At 40.3% G+C, this 15,605-nt stretch overlaps 1 protein-coding gene across 2 annotated transcripts in view; it reads right to left on the reverse strand.

Moving 5' to 3' along the window:
* Positions 1 to 1,723: 1,723 nt before the first annotated feature.
* FAM120B (family with sequence similarity 120 member B) overlaps positions 1,724 to 15,605 on the reverse strand; it is a 235,630-nt gene continuing 221,748 nt past the window's right edge. Inside the window, exons 10-12 of one of the 2 annotated variants that reach the window (XM_073672809.1) lie at positions 15,479 to 15,559; positions 14,603 to 14,692; positions 1,724 to 10,938 (exon numbers count right to left, since the gene is read on the reverse strand). In XM_073672809.1, coding sequence (XP_073528910.1) covers positions 10,904 to 10,938; positions 14,603 to 14,692; positions 15,479 to 15,559 — 206 coding nt within the window. In that variant the 3' untranslated portion in view covers positions 1,724 to 10,903. The remainder of the gene's footprint in view (positions 10,939 to 14,602; positions 14,693 to 15,478; positions 15,560 to 15,605) is intronic. The other variant, XM_073672808.1, reaches the window with a different exon arrangement.

Raw genomic sequence — 15,605 nt, forward strand, 5'->3', positions numbered from 1 at the left:
TGGAGAGACGCAGGATATGTCATCATGTAATTATTTCTTATGCTGAATGCCCTGCTCTAAATATACCATAACATTTCCACTTTCTTATCAAACTAGAAACCATTTCACGATTATTTTCTTCCTTACCATGCTCTAAGAATTGAGATGTCAGGAATTTAAATGGCACAAAAATGTAAGAAAATACAGAACTTTGTATTGACACTGATCAGTGTTGGAAACCTGACTCATTTCCAGCAGTAATTACCCCTTGACAAGGACCCCCTATCAGGAATGTTACATTTTTCAAAGGACACCTGTATTTTGTAAACAAGCTGACATTCTATGAGAGTGAAGACGGATATGTATCTGATCTCATCTTCTCTGTGGTCAAACTTATCCATCTGTTTCTCATGTAAACCATGCACAATCATTAGAATTGCCATACTGATATGCCATATTAATAAGGATACTTTATCAGTAAAATAAAATCTCATACAACCCATGATATTTTACTGATATTCTTTTCAAATAAAACGTTCATTACATGCATTTGACTACTGCCACATGTAAATGATGCTGCAATTTCACTTGTGCACTCAGAAACTAGAGTCTGGTCAGCTATGGAATTGGTGTTTTTTTCAAAACAGCTTGCCATCTGTCTCAGAAAACAAAGGAGGTGTAGCGAGAGCCAGCAGGCTGTAGCAGTGCTTTACAAGCCCTCCTGTCTCCTGCTACATCTATCTGTTTTTATTCTACAGTCCAGCAGAAACAAATTGCATGACATTGGACTGGGACATTGCCGAGGAACAGGAACACTAAAGGCTATTCTAAAACATGGAATCTTTATGGAAGACTTACAATTCACTAAGGCCCCGATTCATTTAGAATTTCGTTTTGTACCTTGGTCTTAATGAAGGGAGTAACATGTGCCAATTTCACCCATAGTTGTGTGCCTGTTAATGGATTTGGTGCATCTTTCCTCTGCCGTACCTCACTATCAGAAATTAGTGCCAGCCTGTCGCACATTCCTGGCTTGTTCACTGTTGCGTTTTCGCCTTGTTTTACTCCCCCCAAAAAACCCGCAGCATTTAACTGAAAAGTGACTGAGATTTCTGAGAACTCATACACATGTTGCTTCATTTTCCTGTGCAGATTAAAAGCAGTTTCAAATGTGCGGCATGTCAATTCTTTCAATGTTTATGCAGCGTTGCTCCCCCATTCTAATGAATATGAAAAACCGCATCAAAATAACATGCGACAACGTGCGTATTTTAAGGAGCGTTTTTCCTTCCAAGAAACACGTTTTTGTTTTCTGCTACAAATATTGAACTTGTGCACAAGCCCTTCAGTGACATTTTACAATGTAAAATATGATGCATTTGTCAGAACCTGTCCGACCCGAGCTTTGCCCACTTTTCCAAACAAAAATTGGTGCTGGCCAGAAATGCTGCAAAAATACCGAAAGATTCAAAAAATTTGTGCAACTTCACGTTGCGCAAATTTTTTTGGACATTTCGTGCAGTTTTACAGCAGAATTCTTGTGAAAGCTACTTGATTAATTCGGCGCTAGTTCACACTTACAGAGAATTTGCTATTTGAAAGCATCATAATACTGAAGCAAAAAAAATTAAGAAAATTTTTATTAATATATTTATTATGTTAACTTTTGGCAAATACTACGATTATATTGTTTGAAAGATTTAAGCTCCATTTACACTGTAAGATAATAGTGAAAAACGTTGTTCACAGTGCTGGTTTCACGATTATCTTTAAATGTAAACAGGATGCCGATCACACGATGAACAAGTAAAATGCAAAAGGTCATAGTTCTGGGCGCTGCATTGTAATCAGGACTCACACTGCTGAGAATTATGGCAGCCTTTTGCTTTGGTCTGCCTCTGTGAACAGGCATTGAAATGATCGCCGATTGGTAAAAGATTAGGTCGTATCAAAAAATGGAATACGAAACCAAATATTAATTTACAGCTAAACCACTAAAGAGCCGGAAAACTTATGCACACAACAACTCAGATACTCGAATGTAGGCTTCATATCAGTAGCAAATAAAGTTTTTAACCACACACAAACAAGAAACAGTGAAACTAAATAGTCCGGTGCGACACTGGGTAATTCTACCAATCCAATCGTTTATAAATGTTTTCATTTTCACTCTTTGCACAATGCTTACTGATTATTTGGAGATACTAAGACAGTCTGAAGTGACCTGAAGTAAAATGCACCCAATTTATTAAGCGGCCCATGCACGGCCCGGCGTACAGACGAAGGGTCCTGCTTACAACCTATGAGGAAACAGGGGAGATACAAAAGGTAAATTGTGCTTATATTGTACAATACAGCCATAATATACTAAATAGGGTATTCACATAACGATGCATGAACTGGTCGCCAGACAGTATGTGTACAGTACAGACATAATAATAATAATTTTTAATTATATAGCGCCAATATATTCCGCAGCACTTTACAATTAAGAGGTGACATATACAGACAATAAATTCAATAGAAGGTAAGACAGTTTAAACAGTTACATCAGGAGTGAGGTCCCTGCTCGCAAGCTTACAATCTATAAGGAAATGGGGGGGACACAATAGGTGAAAAGTGCTTGTTATTTCAGGTCTGGCAATTATAATAAATAGGGATTATCATATAAAGCTGTATGATCCGGTCATCACCCAGTATGTTTAAGTGCAATTATCAAGTTTTGAGTGCAGTTATCGTGTGCATGGAGGGTGTGGAGACAGATGAATAGGAGGAAGCAGATTCTGAATAATATTTAGAAGGAGGGAGCAGGGGAAAGTTAGTTTACTGAGTAGTTGAGATGATCGGCTTGTTGAAAGAGATGGGTTTTTAAACCGCGCTTGAAGACGTGGGGGATAGGCATCAGTCGGATCGTCTGGGGTAGAGCATTCCAGAGAACTGGCGCAGCACGAGAGAAGTCTTGGAGACAGAGGTGTGAGGTTCGGATTATGGGGGATGTTAGTCTTAGGTTATTTGTAGAACGGAGGGCACGTGTAGGGCGGAGGACATAGAGGGATATTAAGTGCATGGAGGGTGAACAGATGCTACGAGGGTCATGATTTTGAAAAATATTTTGTATGGGCCAAACGGCGATAGTTAGATAAGTGAGGTGGAGCAATAGGCCAGTCTAAAGTCCGGTGATAACACTATGTGTCAAGTCCTTCCCAAATGTGGACACCCTTTTTCTATCCTGTGAACCCCTTGTGGTCTTTGCATTACATGTTAATGCTCAATGCCACTGACTCACTCATTGCCACTGATACATTATTATCTTATTACAATGTGGTTAGTTTTTGGTCTGTACTAATCGGATTCAAAATGAGCTGTAAGTATTGGAACAGTAGTTAGGTAGGAAAGTCTGATTTACGACAATTTGATGAAAGGCTGAAAGGTAATAGAAGATCTGGTGATTTAATAGAAATTTAGCATTTAGAATGAAAGTATTTTTGTGGATCTCATCTAATGCCAATTTCCTGACATTGAACACACAAATTTGTCCTATTTTGACTCTCGGGTATGATATCTGCTTAGAAACTGAGCCGGCATCATACCCAGCAGACACAGGCTGTGTTACACAGCCAGCATCTGTTTTTAACAGCAGTGAACAAATCTGGGCTCCAACACTCCTTAGATGCCATGGTGATCATGGTATGCCAATGGGTTACCATAACGTTGTTACTGTGAAGAACAGCCTGTGGCTGAACTTCATAGGACACTGTGAATTTACCATATCAAGGTCACCGTGCAGTACCATGGTATTGCAGTATATAGTACAAGCTATCAGTGGAAAGAGTGGAAAACCCCTTTAAGTGCAGGTCTGGATTTTGGTCATGCGGCTGAAGTGAAATAGCTAGCTTTTGCAAAGGCATTCTATACTGAAGCTTCAGAAGCATCAGGAAACAAAGAGTCGTTAAAAATGGTACATACTCAAAATGGACTAAAGTCAGCAGTGGGGTATCACAAGGATCGCCAGATTCCTTTTATTCTCTATGAATGCCCTTTTGAATTGTATTGAAAGTAAAGTATCAGTTTTTGCTCACGATGCAAAACTGTTTGGATGATCAAAACTGAACTAAATTGTACAATAAATTGTACAACATTACAAAAAGACCTAGATAAATTGGCAATAATGGGTAATAACGTGGCAGGTGATTTTTCATATTGATAAATGTTAAGTAGTGCACCTAGACCGCAATAATCTTATTGCTGCAAATATATATATATTGTAGATTGCTGTATATACATATATACTGAAGGGGTTGTCCAATACTGGAACACACCTAACTTGCCCATCATAAAGTAAAAATAAACATTAATACTGTGTTGTTGGCACTGTGTCCCACGGCGGTCACATGACATTGGTATGTTATGTGACCTCTGCAGTCAATCAGGGCCTGTTGATTGGTTGCAGGCTTTCAGTTTTCTGCAAGAGTGGACTTCCACTTTAGTGGAATGGTAAAGGCTGTAGTCAAACAGGCACTGGTTGGCTGGAGAGGACAAGTGACGTACCAATGTTATTTGACTGCCAGGAGACATAGCATCAATACCAAAGGAATAACGCTTTGCAATGAGGTATGTTTTCTATTTTATGATGCGCAAATTAGACATTACAAAGGGGATGTCTAATAGAGGAATGCCCCTCTAAATGAAATTAAACTAAGGATAACAGAGTTGGAGAATGACGGGGGTAAGCAGCAGTAACCAAATATCAAGCAGCAGTTGAAAAGTAAGATTTCAGGGTGTTTAAAAGAAAGAAAAAACTGTAATCCCAATGTAATATTACCCCTCTGTAAACCCTTGTAAAGCCTCATCTTGAATACGGAGTTTGGGTTTCAAAAATGTTGGTATATCTACAGAGGGTTCAAAGACGGGCAACTATATTATTAAATGGGACAAATTGTTTCCTTCTGAATTGTGTCTCCAGCTCCTGCTCAGGAGGGTGTGGAGCCGGCGGTAAGTGCAGTAGCTGATCGGGGAAGCCACACATACACATCCTCCAAGAGTGTGCTTAATCAGGATAGCAGGGCAGCTCCCACTCGGCGACAGTAGGGAGCTGATGGTCGGTACGGTAACTGATCGGGAAAGACATCAGTCATACACCTCATCCAAGACTGTGCTTAATCAGTACAGTGATGCAGCTCCTACTCGGTGAGAGTGGAGAGCTGACAATCGGTGCAGCAGCTGATCGGGGAAGACATCTGTCATACACCTCCTCCAAGAGTGTGCTTAATCAGTATAGCGGTGCAGCTCCTACCCGGTGAGAGTGGGGAGCTGACAATCGGTGCAGCAGCTGATCAGGGAAGCCATCTGTCATACACCTCCTCCAAGAGTGTGCTTAATCATTACATTGGTGCAGCTCCTACCCGGTGAGAGTGGTGAGCCGACAGTCGGTGCGGCAGATGACCGGGGAAGACATCCGTCATACACCTCCTCTATATTGTGCCCTATAGCAGTGTTGTGCCTGTCCAGCACAACAAGGGAGGGTGACCAATACTTACTTGGACCTTGTCCTATGCCGATCACACATGGAGCGCTGTTCTCTCTTTTTTCTTCTATCTCTTGTATTGAGAGGCTGAAAAATTGAGCTTATTTGTTTCATAAAAAAGATGCCTTAGAGGCGATCTAATTTACATGTATAAGTACCGATGTGGTTAATATAAGGAACATAATTTATATCTTTCAAGGACCTTACAGAAGACCAAGGAACAATCATTACATGTGGAGGAAAGGTGATTTAGACTATATTGGAAAGGGTTCTTTACAGTTAAGAGTAGTCAAATTCTGGCCTGCACTACCACAAGTGGTAGTAATGGCAAACACTATATCAGCATTTGTCAGCATGAGCTGGATGCTTTTTTTTTTTTACAAATAATGGAGGAATTAATATTGTATAATTTGAAAGTGAAAAGTTGAACTTGAAACTGTGTCTCTTTTAGTGCTGCGCGGTGCAGCTTTGCAGTACTGGGGTTCAGGGTTCAAATTCCACCAAGGACAGCATCTGCATGCAATTTGTATTTTCTCCCCGTATTTCCAGGGGATTCCTCCAGTTTGTTCCTACACTCCAAGGACACAGATAGGGAATTCAGATTGTGAGCCCCAATGAGGACAGTGCTGATAATGTCTGTAAAGTGCTAAAAGTGAGTGAAATAAATCTTTTCGACCTATATAGTAATGTAATGTCACACAGACTGCCTTGTCTGTTATAATTGCTGTTCAGACAAAATTGTGTAATAGATTTGCCATTTCCTAACATAATACTTCAAGTATGGTTTCACAGTTGGTGCTTAAGTTTAGTTGCGCTGAAGTAAATAAGTTACAGTATACTGAGCCTACAAGTGCCTTTATCAATGTGCTTAACAGACAACCACTTGACATGTCAACGCAGATCTTCAGGTAAGCCACCATTCTCAGCAGTGAGATCTGCATATTTCTCTGTGTAACTGCAATCACTCCATTGCCTAGTAATTACACCAACCTTATATTCTTGGCGCCCCGCTGTACAACGTGGCTACAAATACTATTTCCTTCAATACGTGCCATAAGCAAACACAAATTATTAGATCAGCAATGTATAATTGCCGGCATTATGTGACGCCCCCCATACACATTAGACAAATGTCGGCCGAACTTGTGGATATTAATTGGTGAGGCTGGCACACTACTGTGTATAGGGGCGCCAGTCTACAGATTTTTGGGCAAAATGTTGATCGCACATATCAGATTTCGCCAACTGAATGCTCCTGTGTATGGGAAAGACGCCGAGAAGGCCATCAGTCCGCAGACAGCCATCTAATGTGTATGGGGGCCCTTAGTCAGTAAAGGCAACCTAAAGATATGTTTCCACAACCTTATACAATTCTTTTGAGTGAAAATCAGTCCGACACATAAATGGATTTGTTTCTGCAGCGTGTGCATGGATATTTATAAATCCTGTACAAATGTAGAGAACACATCACACAATTTTCTACCACGCTGAATATGTCTATTTCACAGAAAGTTTACAATTGTCATTAAAATAAATGTCAATGCAATATGAAGGGCGCATACAGCGCCAGAAACGCGTCAGTGATTTTTCTATCACCAGCATGTGGATTTTAATTGTTTGAAGCTTATGGAACAAAATTTGAAGATTTTATCTATTTTTTGGATGTGCCGATCAACTTTACTTTTCTTGGCTAATATGAAATATGGTACTTTTTATAATTGTATAGTAACGTTCATCATCTTTAATAATCTCTTTGAATAAAACGACTTCTTGACCTTCTGGCACATTTACACCACCCAGTTGTTATGGGCTAGCACGGCTAAATCCATCTATCAATATAAGCTGCACTCTACTTACTCCTGGCCTCAAAATATTTTTGCAGGTTAGTGGGCAAATGAGAAGGAGCTGATTTTCACCCCTCTCCAACCATATGTTTGTGCTAGGCACTGTGACATATGGTGAGAACTAATACAAAGGTGTTTTCTTTTTTTGGGGTGAAGTACTGGGTAAATGTATATGAAATTGGATTCTCTTATTTACTCTGAACAGTTGTTCTGTGTTGTTATAGCCAAAATATTTATTTTCATTTTGAGGGCTGTCACTAGGACCCTGCTTTATTGCTCTCTCCTTACCGACAGCTGATCATCCTGCAGATTAACAAACGGAAGAGAATGGGACGGAGAATAACAATTAAATGATTAAAAGGAGATATCTAAGTGAAAAAATACAGTAAAAAAAAAATAGGGTGGACCAATCAAATGATCAGTAAAAGGGAATCTGTCCGTAGCATCAACCCTCCTAAGTCGTCTATATGGGCATGCAGGTCATAAGAAGCAGTATAAAGTGATACCTTGATTTCTGTGATCTGACGTCTTTTTCCAGAGAAATCCACATTCTTTTTTAAATGTAAATGAGCTGTCAAGATCTATGGTCCGGACACAGATCTCCCTGAGAAACTGCCTCCAGAGCTTATTTGAAATTTAAAGGGGGCATTGCCAGTATGAGACATGTAACGATTGAAATTGTGCCCTCCTGATCTTACTGCAGAGTTGTTTGTGATTACAATTAACACAGTACAGCAGAGCTGTACTTTGTCTCATTATAAAAACATTTACAGCAGTACTTGTCCTCTCATAGTGTTGGCAGTTCAGCTGCAGAGCTGTCCCTGATTGTAACCAACAGAGTACAGTAGAGTTGAACCTTGTCTCATTACAAACACATTTGCAATTGTCCACTCACAGTGCTGTCAGCTCTGCTGTACTGCCCTTCCACCCACACTGGCTGCTTGTGAGATGGAAACTGAAGCATTATAAGAGGACACATGCAGCTGCAAATGTGTTTGTAATGAGACAAAGTTCAGTTCCGCTGTACTGTGTTACCTCTGCTGATCTCACTGCAGAGCTATTATTATTTATTATAATAGCAGCATTTATTCCATGGCGCTTTACATGTGAAAAAGTGGGTATACATAGCAAAAACAATTACAAAAATCTTGAACAAAAACGCAACGGCAAACTGGTACAGGAGGAGAGAGGACCCTGCCCGCGAGGGCTCACAGTCTAGAAGATGTGTGATTATGAGAGCAAAGTGTCAGTCATAACATGTCTCATGCTGGCAACCCTCCCTTTCATTTATAATAAGCTTTGGCAGCAGATTCTAAGGAAGATCTGTGTAAGGCACATAGATCTTAACTGCTCATTTACATATTAATAAAAATGTAGAATTTTCTGTAATAAGACATCGGATTGCAGATATCAATGTATCACTTTATTCTTCTTCCCATAACCTCCCATGGCTTGCAAAAGTATTCACTCCCTTGGCATTTTTTGTGATTTGCTACCTCACAACCTGGAATTTCACTGTTTTTTTTAGGGTTTGCATCAGTTCATGTAAAGAATATGCCTACAACTGTGAACATTTCTTTTTCTTGTGAAGCAAACAACAAATAGGACAAAATAACTGAAAACTTCAGTGTGCATAACTACTCACCCCCCCAAAAGTCAGTACTTTGTAGAACTTATTTTTGTGGCAATTACAGCTGCAAGTCACTTTGGATAAGTCTCTATGAGCTTTCCACATCTTGGCACTGGGATTTTTGCCCATTCCTCAAGGCAGAACTGCTCCATCTCCTTCAAGTTAGATGGTTTCCTCTAGTGAACAGCAATCTTCAAGTCTGACCACAGATTCTCAATTGGATTAATGTCTGGGCTTTGACTAGGCCACTCCTAAACATTTACACCTTTCCCCTTAAACCACTCGAATGTTGCTTTAGCAGTATGCTTTGGGTCATTGTCTTGTTAGAAAGGTGAACCTCTGTCCTAGTCTCAAATCACTGACAGACTGAAACAGGTTTTCCTCAAGGATATGCCCGTATTTTGCACCATCCATTTTCCCTTTGACTCGAACCATTTTCCCTGTCCCTGCTGCTGAAAAAAACAACCCCACAGCATGATGCTGCCACCACTATGTTTCAATGTGAGGAAGGTGTTCTTGGGGTGATGAGCTGTGTTGGTTTGGCGCCAGACATAGCGTTTACCTTGGTGGCCAAAAAGTTCAATTTTGGTCTCATTTGACCTTAGCACCTTGGTGTGAGAATAAAATCACATGCCATACGGACCATCAGTATAGCATCCGATATTTATGGATACATCCCAATTCTGTAGCATAGGAAACTGTAAATGGTCCTGTAAAAGATTATTAGCTTCTGAGTGAACGGATTGCATATGGACTGCACACGGAGGACAAGTGAGAAAAAAGCGTCCCACATATATCATGTATCACATATTGGACTGTTTGCTTTAGTTTTGATAAAATCTCTGTTTATATCTGCTGCAGATCTACCAGTTCTCTGAATGCAGACCCTGCCCACACCAATAATTTACAGGTTTCGGTGTATACTGTGCATAGGCAGAAAGCTGTGAATCATTGTTGGGGGCAGGGTTATACAGTGATAAGATCATGAATATGGAGGACTACATGGCAGCAGGTGTACTAGTTCTTTATTGATAATATCACAATTTTATCAGAAAGAGTTTATCAAAACTACAGGAAGCAGCCCAGTAAGTGAGACATTCCTGGAATCAGGGCCACTGTCTCTACATTATGCTGCTCTCAGATTAGGTGGCAAAAAATCTATTGAAAATTTTCCTTTAATGTTTTTTAAATTGTATATTATATCATGTATTACAAAGACTGGAATGGAAATGTCATAAGGTCTTTTACTATATTTCATCAAACACACAAGTAGGATCTATTACACACTACCTTACAATGTACATAAAGTCAGCTTCCCTCACAATGGCCATATAGGGTATCTCAGTATGTGTTTTGTCACATGTTTGTAGTCTATTGTTCATGGTCATGCATTAATTATAAGGGTAATATAACTTACATAGCATTTATCATACTTTTCAAATAGACGTTTCAGGTTGTGGTCTATAATTTAAGTTCTATTTTAAACACATTTTGAATGGAACTTCTTGATAACATTGTTTTGCTTTATGAAGTACTCTGATTAGATGTAGCAGTTTGCCAAGAAACCCTTGGGTGTAACGCCAAAGTGTCAGCCACCAGATGTCTCACTTGCTGTTCACTATCCACGGAGATGATGAAGCGGGTTACAGGAAGTGCAGCCGGGTCTTTCTCTTCCTCCTTCTCTCCTGTCTGTCACACTACATACTGGAATATTAGGGAGGTATGCCTTCTTCTTCAGGGCTAGTAACCGCTGGACAAGGTCAGGCACAATATATTCTGCTAAGTGAAGGAAAGAAAGTTCCTGGACGTATAGTGCTGGCAAAATTCTGATGGAGGGAAATTATGCACTTACAAAGAATAAATAGTAAATGAAAAAGTAAAATAATCATGGACACAGTTTATCAATTACAGATTGGAAAATTGGTGTCATCTTCTCTGACGTGGTTGCCACAATCTTTGTCCTAATGGAAGTAACAGGAAAAAAAAACAATTTAATAGTATATATTTTGCATATCCTTACCCCCCAATAATTAAATAAACACAAAAACAAAAATAAATAAATACAACTGAAATGTTCATTTTTTGGTAGACATTAAAAGACTTGTTGCATTATTCTGATCCTTTTAGTGCATTAATCCCTCATTAGTGTCACCATTTTTTGTCCTGAAAACACTGTAATAGTGTTCACATTTGGTTGGAAACAACCTTTTTATTTTTTCCATGGACGCAGTGATGTGAGGTCTTGTTTTTTTTGAAGGATGGGCCGCAGAATTTTTAGGAACCATTTTCTCTAACATGTACATAGAATGCAATAATGCATCAAATCCCCCCCAAAAAAATTTTGGTAAAACAGTTTTAGCGTTTCTGATATTAACTGATCATCATGGAAGTGTTGTATATTGAATGGGTTATCATGGATATGTGGATAGCAAATTAAGTTTGTAATTGGTAAACTCTCTATGCAACTAATACATACAATTACTGTGTAGGGAGGAGCAGCACTTCATGGATCGAGCTGTGATTCTCAGGATAATCAGTTGGAAGGTAAAGCATATCATGGATTTCATTCAATACAAATACTAAGTATATTCCCTGTATAAAGAGTGAATTTAGACTGTTCTGTTTCCATTCTTCCTAAGTAACGTTGTTCCTGGTGCTCAATGGAGCTTTCTTGGATGGAAGCTGAACTCTGTAGTATTAGTAAAACCGTTTTCATCTTTAAGGCCGGTTTCACACGTCTGGATATTTCCGGTACCGGAATAAACGGTACCGGAGATATCCGTGCGCCGTGTGTCACACGTGTGCCACATCAGGATCACATGGACGGCGCCTGGGAATCGGTGTACAGTTAGTGCTGATCCCAAGCGCTGGGTGCTGAACACTGCCCTCATCATGGTTCCCTGCTGGCGCTGCCATCATCACCAGCAGGGGACAGTGATGAGGGTAGTGGTTGTCTGCTCCCTCTGCAGCTCAGGTGCAGTGTATTCTGTCACTCACTGAGCGCAGCTTCGGCTCATTCACCCCAGCTCTTCTGCAGCAGCGGTCGCATGGATTACAGCGAGGGACACCTAGGAGAGGTGATTGCATGGATTTTATTATTTTATTCTTATTTTTACAGGTGGGGACACTGCGGGAGCAGACACTACCACTACCCTCATCACTGTCCCTGCTGGTGATGATGGCAGCGCCAGCAGGGAACCATGATGAGGGCAGTGTGCAGCACCCAGTGCTTGGGAGCAGCGCTAACTGTACACTGATTCCCAGGCGCCGGTTCGTGTCACACTGATGACACACGGACTTGTAGCACACGGTCCTTGAAAACACACTGACATGACATGCGTGTGTCAGTGTCTCCGATACGTGTGGAAACTGTCACCACTCGTACCGGAGATACCGACTTGTGAAAGAGCCCTAAAGGGGTTGTCCAGTCTTAGGCCACGGCCCCACTATCAGTATTTGGTCAGTATTCGGTCAGTATTTTTTCTCAGGAGTGGGAGCCAAAACCAGGTGAGGAACAATCAGAGAAAAGGTAGAATAGAAACAAGTCACCAATTCTGCATTTATCACTTACTCCTGGTTTTGGCACCCACTCCTGAGAAAAAATACTGACCGAATACTGACCAAATACTGATAGTGAGACCGTGGCCTTAGGGTACAAGTTCGCAATCACTCTATGTGACTGCAGACTTGTGAATCCTTACATCACACTCACTGTGAGGATTCCCTGGTGCTGGGGGTGGCAGTCATGTGACCGCAAGTATGCAATATGCATACACCCGGCCACATTCCGACTAAACTGCACTTGCATCAAGTGATGCCGCGTCCAACAAGTGGAAATGTGGCAGGGAGTATACACCGGAGAATCCTCATAGCACTCATGATTCACAAGTCTGCAGTGGCATAGAGTGACTGTAGACTTGTAGCTTAAGATAGAACAAACCCCTTTAAGGGAATATGCACAACACATCTTTTACACCCCGTCGCTCCCAATAAATTTTGCAAGAAGAGGCTTCAGGTAAATGCCAGTTATATTTTTATTTTATTTATGTAATACTGAACGGCTTCCAAGTGTAAACCATCTGAAGAATGGCCAGGTCACTTCATTTAACCATTTAGAAGACTGAAGAGGATAAAATAAACTCAAAAAGACTGAATATATGGACAGAAAGTCGTTTATACATTGCGGAACATATCCACTGGTTGTAGCATTTTTCAGCACTTTTTCAGCTGGCTTTTCGAGCGGACCGTCTGAAAAAGATGTTTACACATTACCATAACAATGATTTCGCTTTTTTCCCTAGATAAACACATTCACATACAGAGAACCACTGTTATATCTGCAGGAAGATCAGATAGATCACTGTAGATGTATGCATGCAATGGGATAGTAGGGGGGAAGATTAACAGTAAAATAAATGTTTCTGACATTTATTAGAATATAAAATAATAAGTAATAAAAGCTATTCTGCATCTCGATCATTCTTCTGCTTCTGGAAGAAAAGCAACTAACAAGGCAGGAAAAGTATTGCAGGAATTTAGGCTAATCCCAATACTACTGATTAGGCTGATATCTTTAAAAAGCTTAGGGATATACCCATCAAGAGAAGGGATTTCCTCTCTCATCCGTTTGTCTTTGTGCTTATGATGATTTTGTATTTATCAGAAGTAACAGAATACATCCAGTAGCACATTTAAGCCATATAAGACTATATTTACACTGTGTTTGCTCAGCTAAGTCAATCACAGTACGCATACCATTTCCTACAATGGGCTGTCTATGGGTGACATTGACCACTGTACTTTTTTCCTTTTAGTGGCATACATCAGAGCTTTCTATTTGTGGTTATGTCTCAGGAAATCTTTCAGACACATACCACTGACAAAAGACTGAAATACATAATATATTTAGTAAACTGAATTTGTAAGGGTGATCAATTGATAGCCAGCTCCGCAGTGCATGTGTGCCGAGCCGGCTGAAAGTGCCAGGGAGTGATTATAGAGCCCCCTCACTGTATAGCGAGCGGTGACTGTAACCGCTACATGCGTGCCCCTCTGACCGGAAGCAAGCAGCTACAGGGAGGACAGAAGTTCATTTTATCCCTGTAGCCGCTGTTCTAGAAAGGCAGCCAGGCATGGTTTTGATACTATTCACCTGCAGACTGCCCCTATATCTGCAGATAAATAGCGTTTTCTGACATGACAGGTTCCTTTTAAAATGTAGTCAAGTTTTTGTTGGGAGTCTTAAAAATAACACCACATACTAAACTGTTCTTATTGTCACCCCAAAACCTTGATCCAATGTCAAATGGTGATAATGTAAAGAGAACCTAAGGCTATGTTCAGACCATGTTTTGTTGGCAGCTCATGACTCAGACATGAATATCCATCTGAATCCCTGAAAAACATCATTCAGATATTCCCCAACTATGCGGATAACTACAACGAGACACCATATGACATTTTGGACTCCTTTCCAATGTGATATGAATATAACTTAACCCAAAATTTTCTGTGTATATTTAAAAGGCATGGTCTTTCACTTAAGCTCAAATACCAACACAACACAGTGTTCAATAACTTCAGCATTGTCAAATAAAATAATTATTACATGGGTTTGTAGTTTACCTGAGTTGTATCTGCCACGTCCAGGACCCCTATGATGCGTATTTCCTCTTCTGTCATATTCATGTGAAGGGTTAAAGGCTGACCACTGTCCTATGTAAAGTCAAATCACACATGTAAGGCAAAGTAACTGTTAAAGCTGACATACAGTACGTGTGTGTATATACACACACACACAAATATATACGTATTGAAAGACGGTCATAAAATAAAATGGCCCATTTCTTACATGTGTTCACAAATCCGACAAAAAAAACCCCCAAAACATGACTAGCAAATGCAATGTCTGAAAACAATCCTAAGTCGCTAGATTTATTTGAAAGTTTTTGCTCCCTCCAAAAATGTGCAGCCAGATGTTAGAAAAACATCTATGAAATATAGGAATGACTAGATACAGATCCACAGAATACAGCAGGCTCTAAACATGGCATTAGCACAGGCCAAGAGAGTCAGCAGTACAAAAGGTTACAAAATAACGAATCCAAAAAATATATGTAAGAAATACTAGGACAAATGCAAAAAATCTAACATACATTAAAAGGTGCATGTGTGAAGGAGGGCTTAGGTCTCTGAGATGGCTGTAATGCTGGCACATTCTGTATGGTCCACTGTTAGATTACTCTAGAACCATATGCTTCACTTCAGCTTACGGCAATCTGAAAGTCTGACATAAAGGGTATGGCCAGAGGGTGGAGAGGCGGTTTGGAGGCAGCGTGGTTGAAGCTCTGCTCACCCACCACAGGCCAACTCCTTTGGCGGAGTTTTGGCTGCATACTGGTGGCGACACCGACTGGCCCTACCCAAACATTATTCCTCTCTTCTTCTGGATTTTGCAGCTGTATACATTTGCAGATGTCATGAATATGTTGCAATAATTACCTTGATGACTAGCTTGCTGATCAGGTTCATTCTGCCAAGAAGTATTTCTGCCCCTTTGTCCATGATGAGGATAGAAATGCCCTAGGGACAATAAACCATGCATTATTTAGTATTTAGTCACAATAAT

This window comes from Phyllobates terribilis, unplaced genomic scaffold (genome assembly GCF_046119375.1).
Source record: "Phyllobates terribilis strain yellow unplaced genomic scaffold, ASM4611937v1 Scaffold_3__8_contigs__length_932513732, whole genome shotgun sequence".
Lineage (NCBI taxonomy): Eukaryota > Metazoa > Chordata > Amphibia > Anura > Dendrobatidae > Phyllobates > Phyllobates terribilis.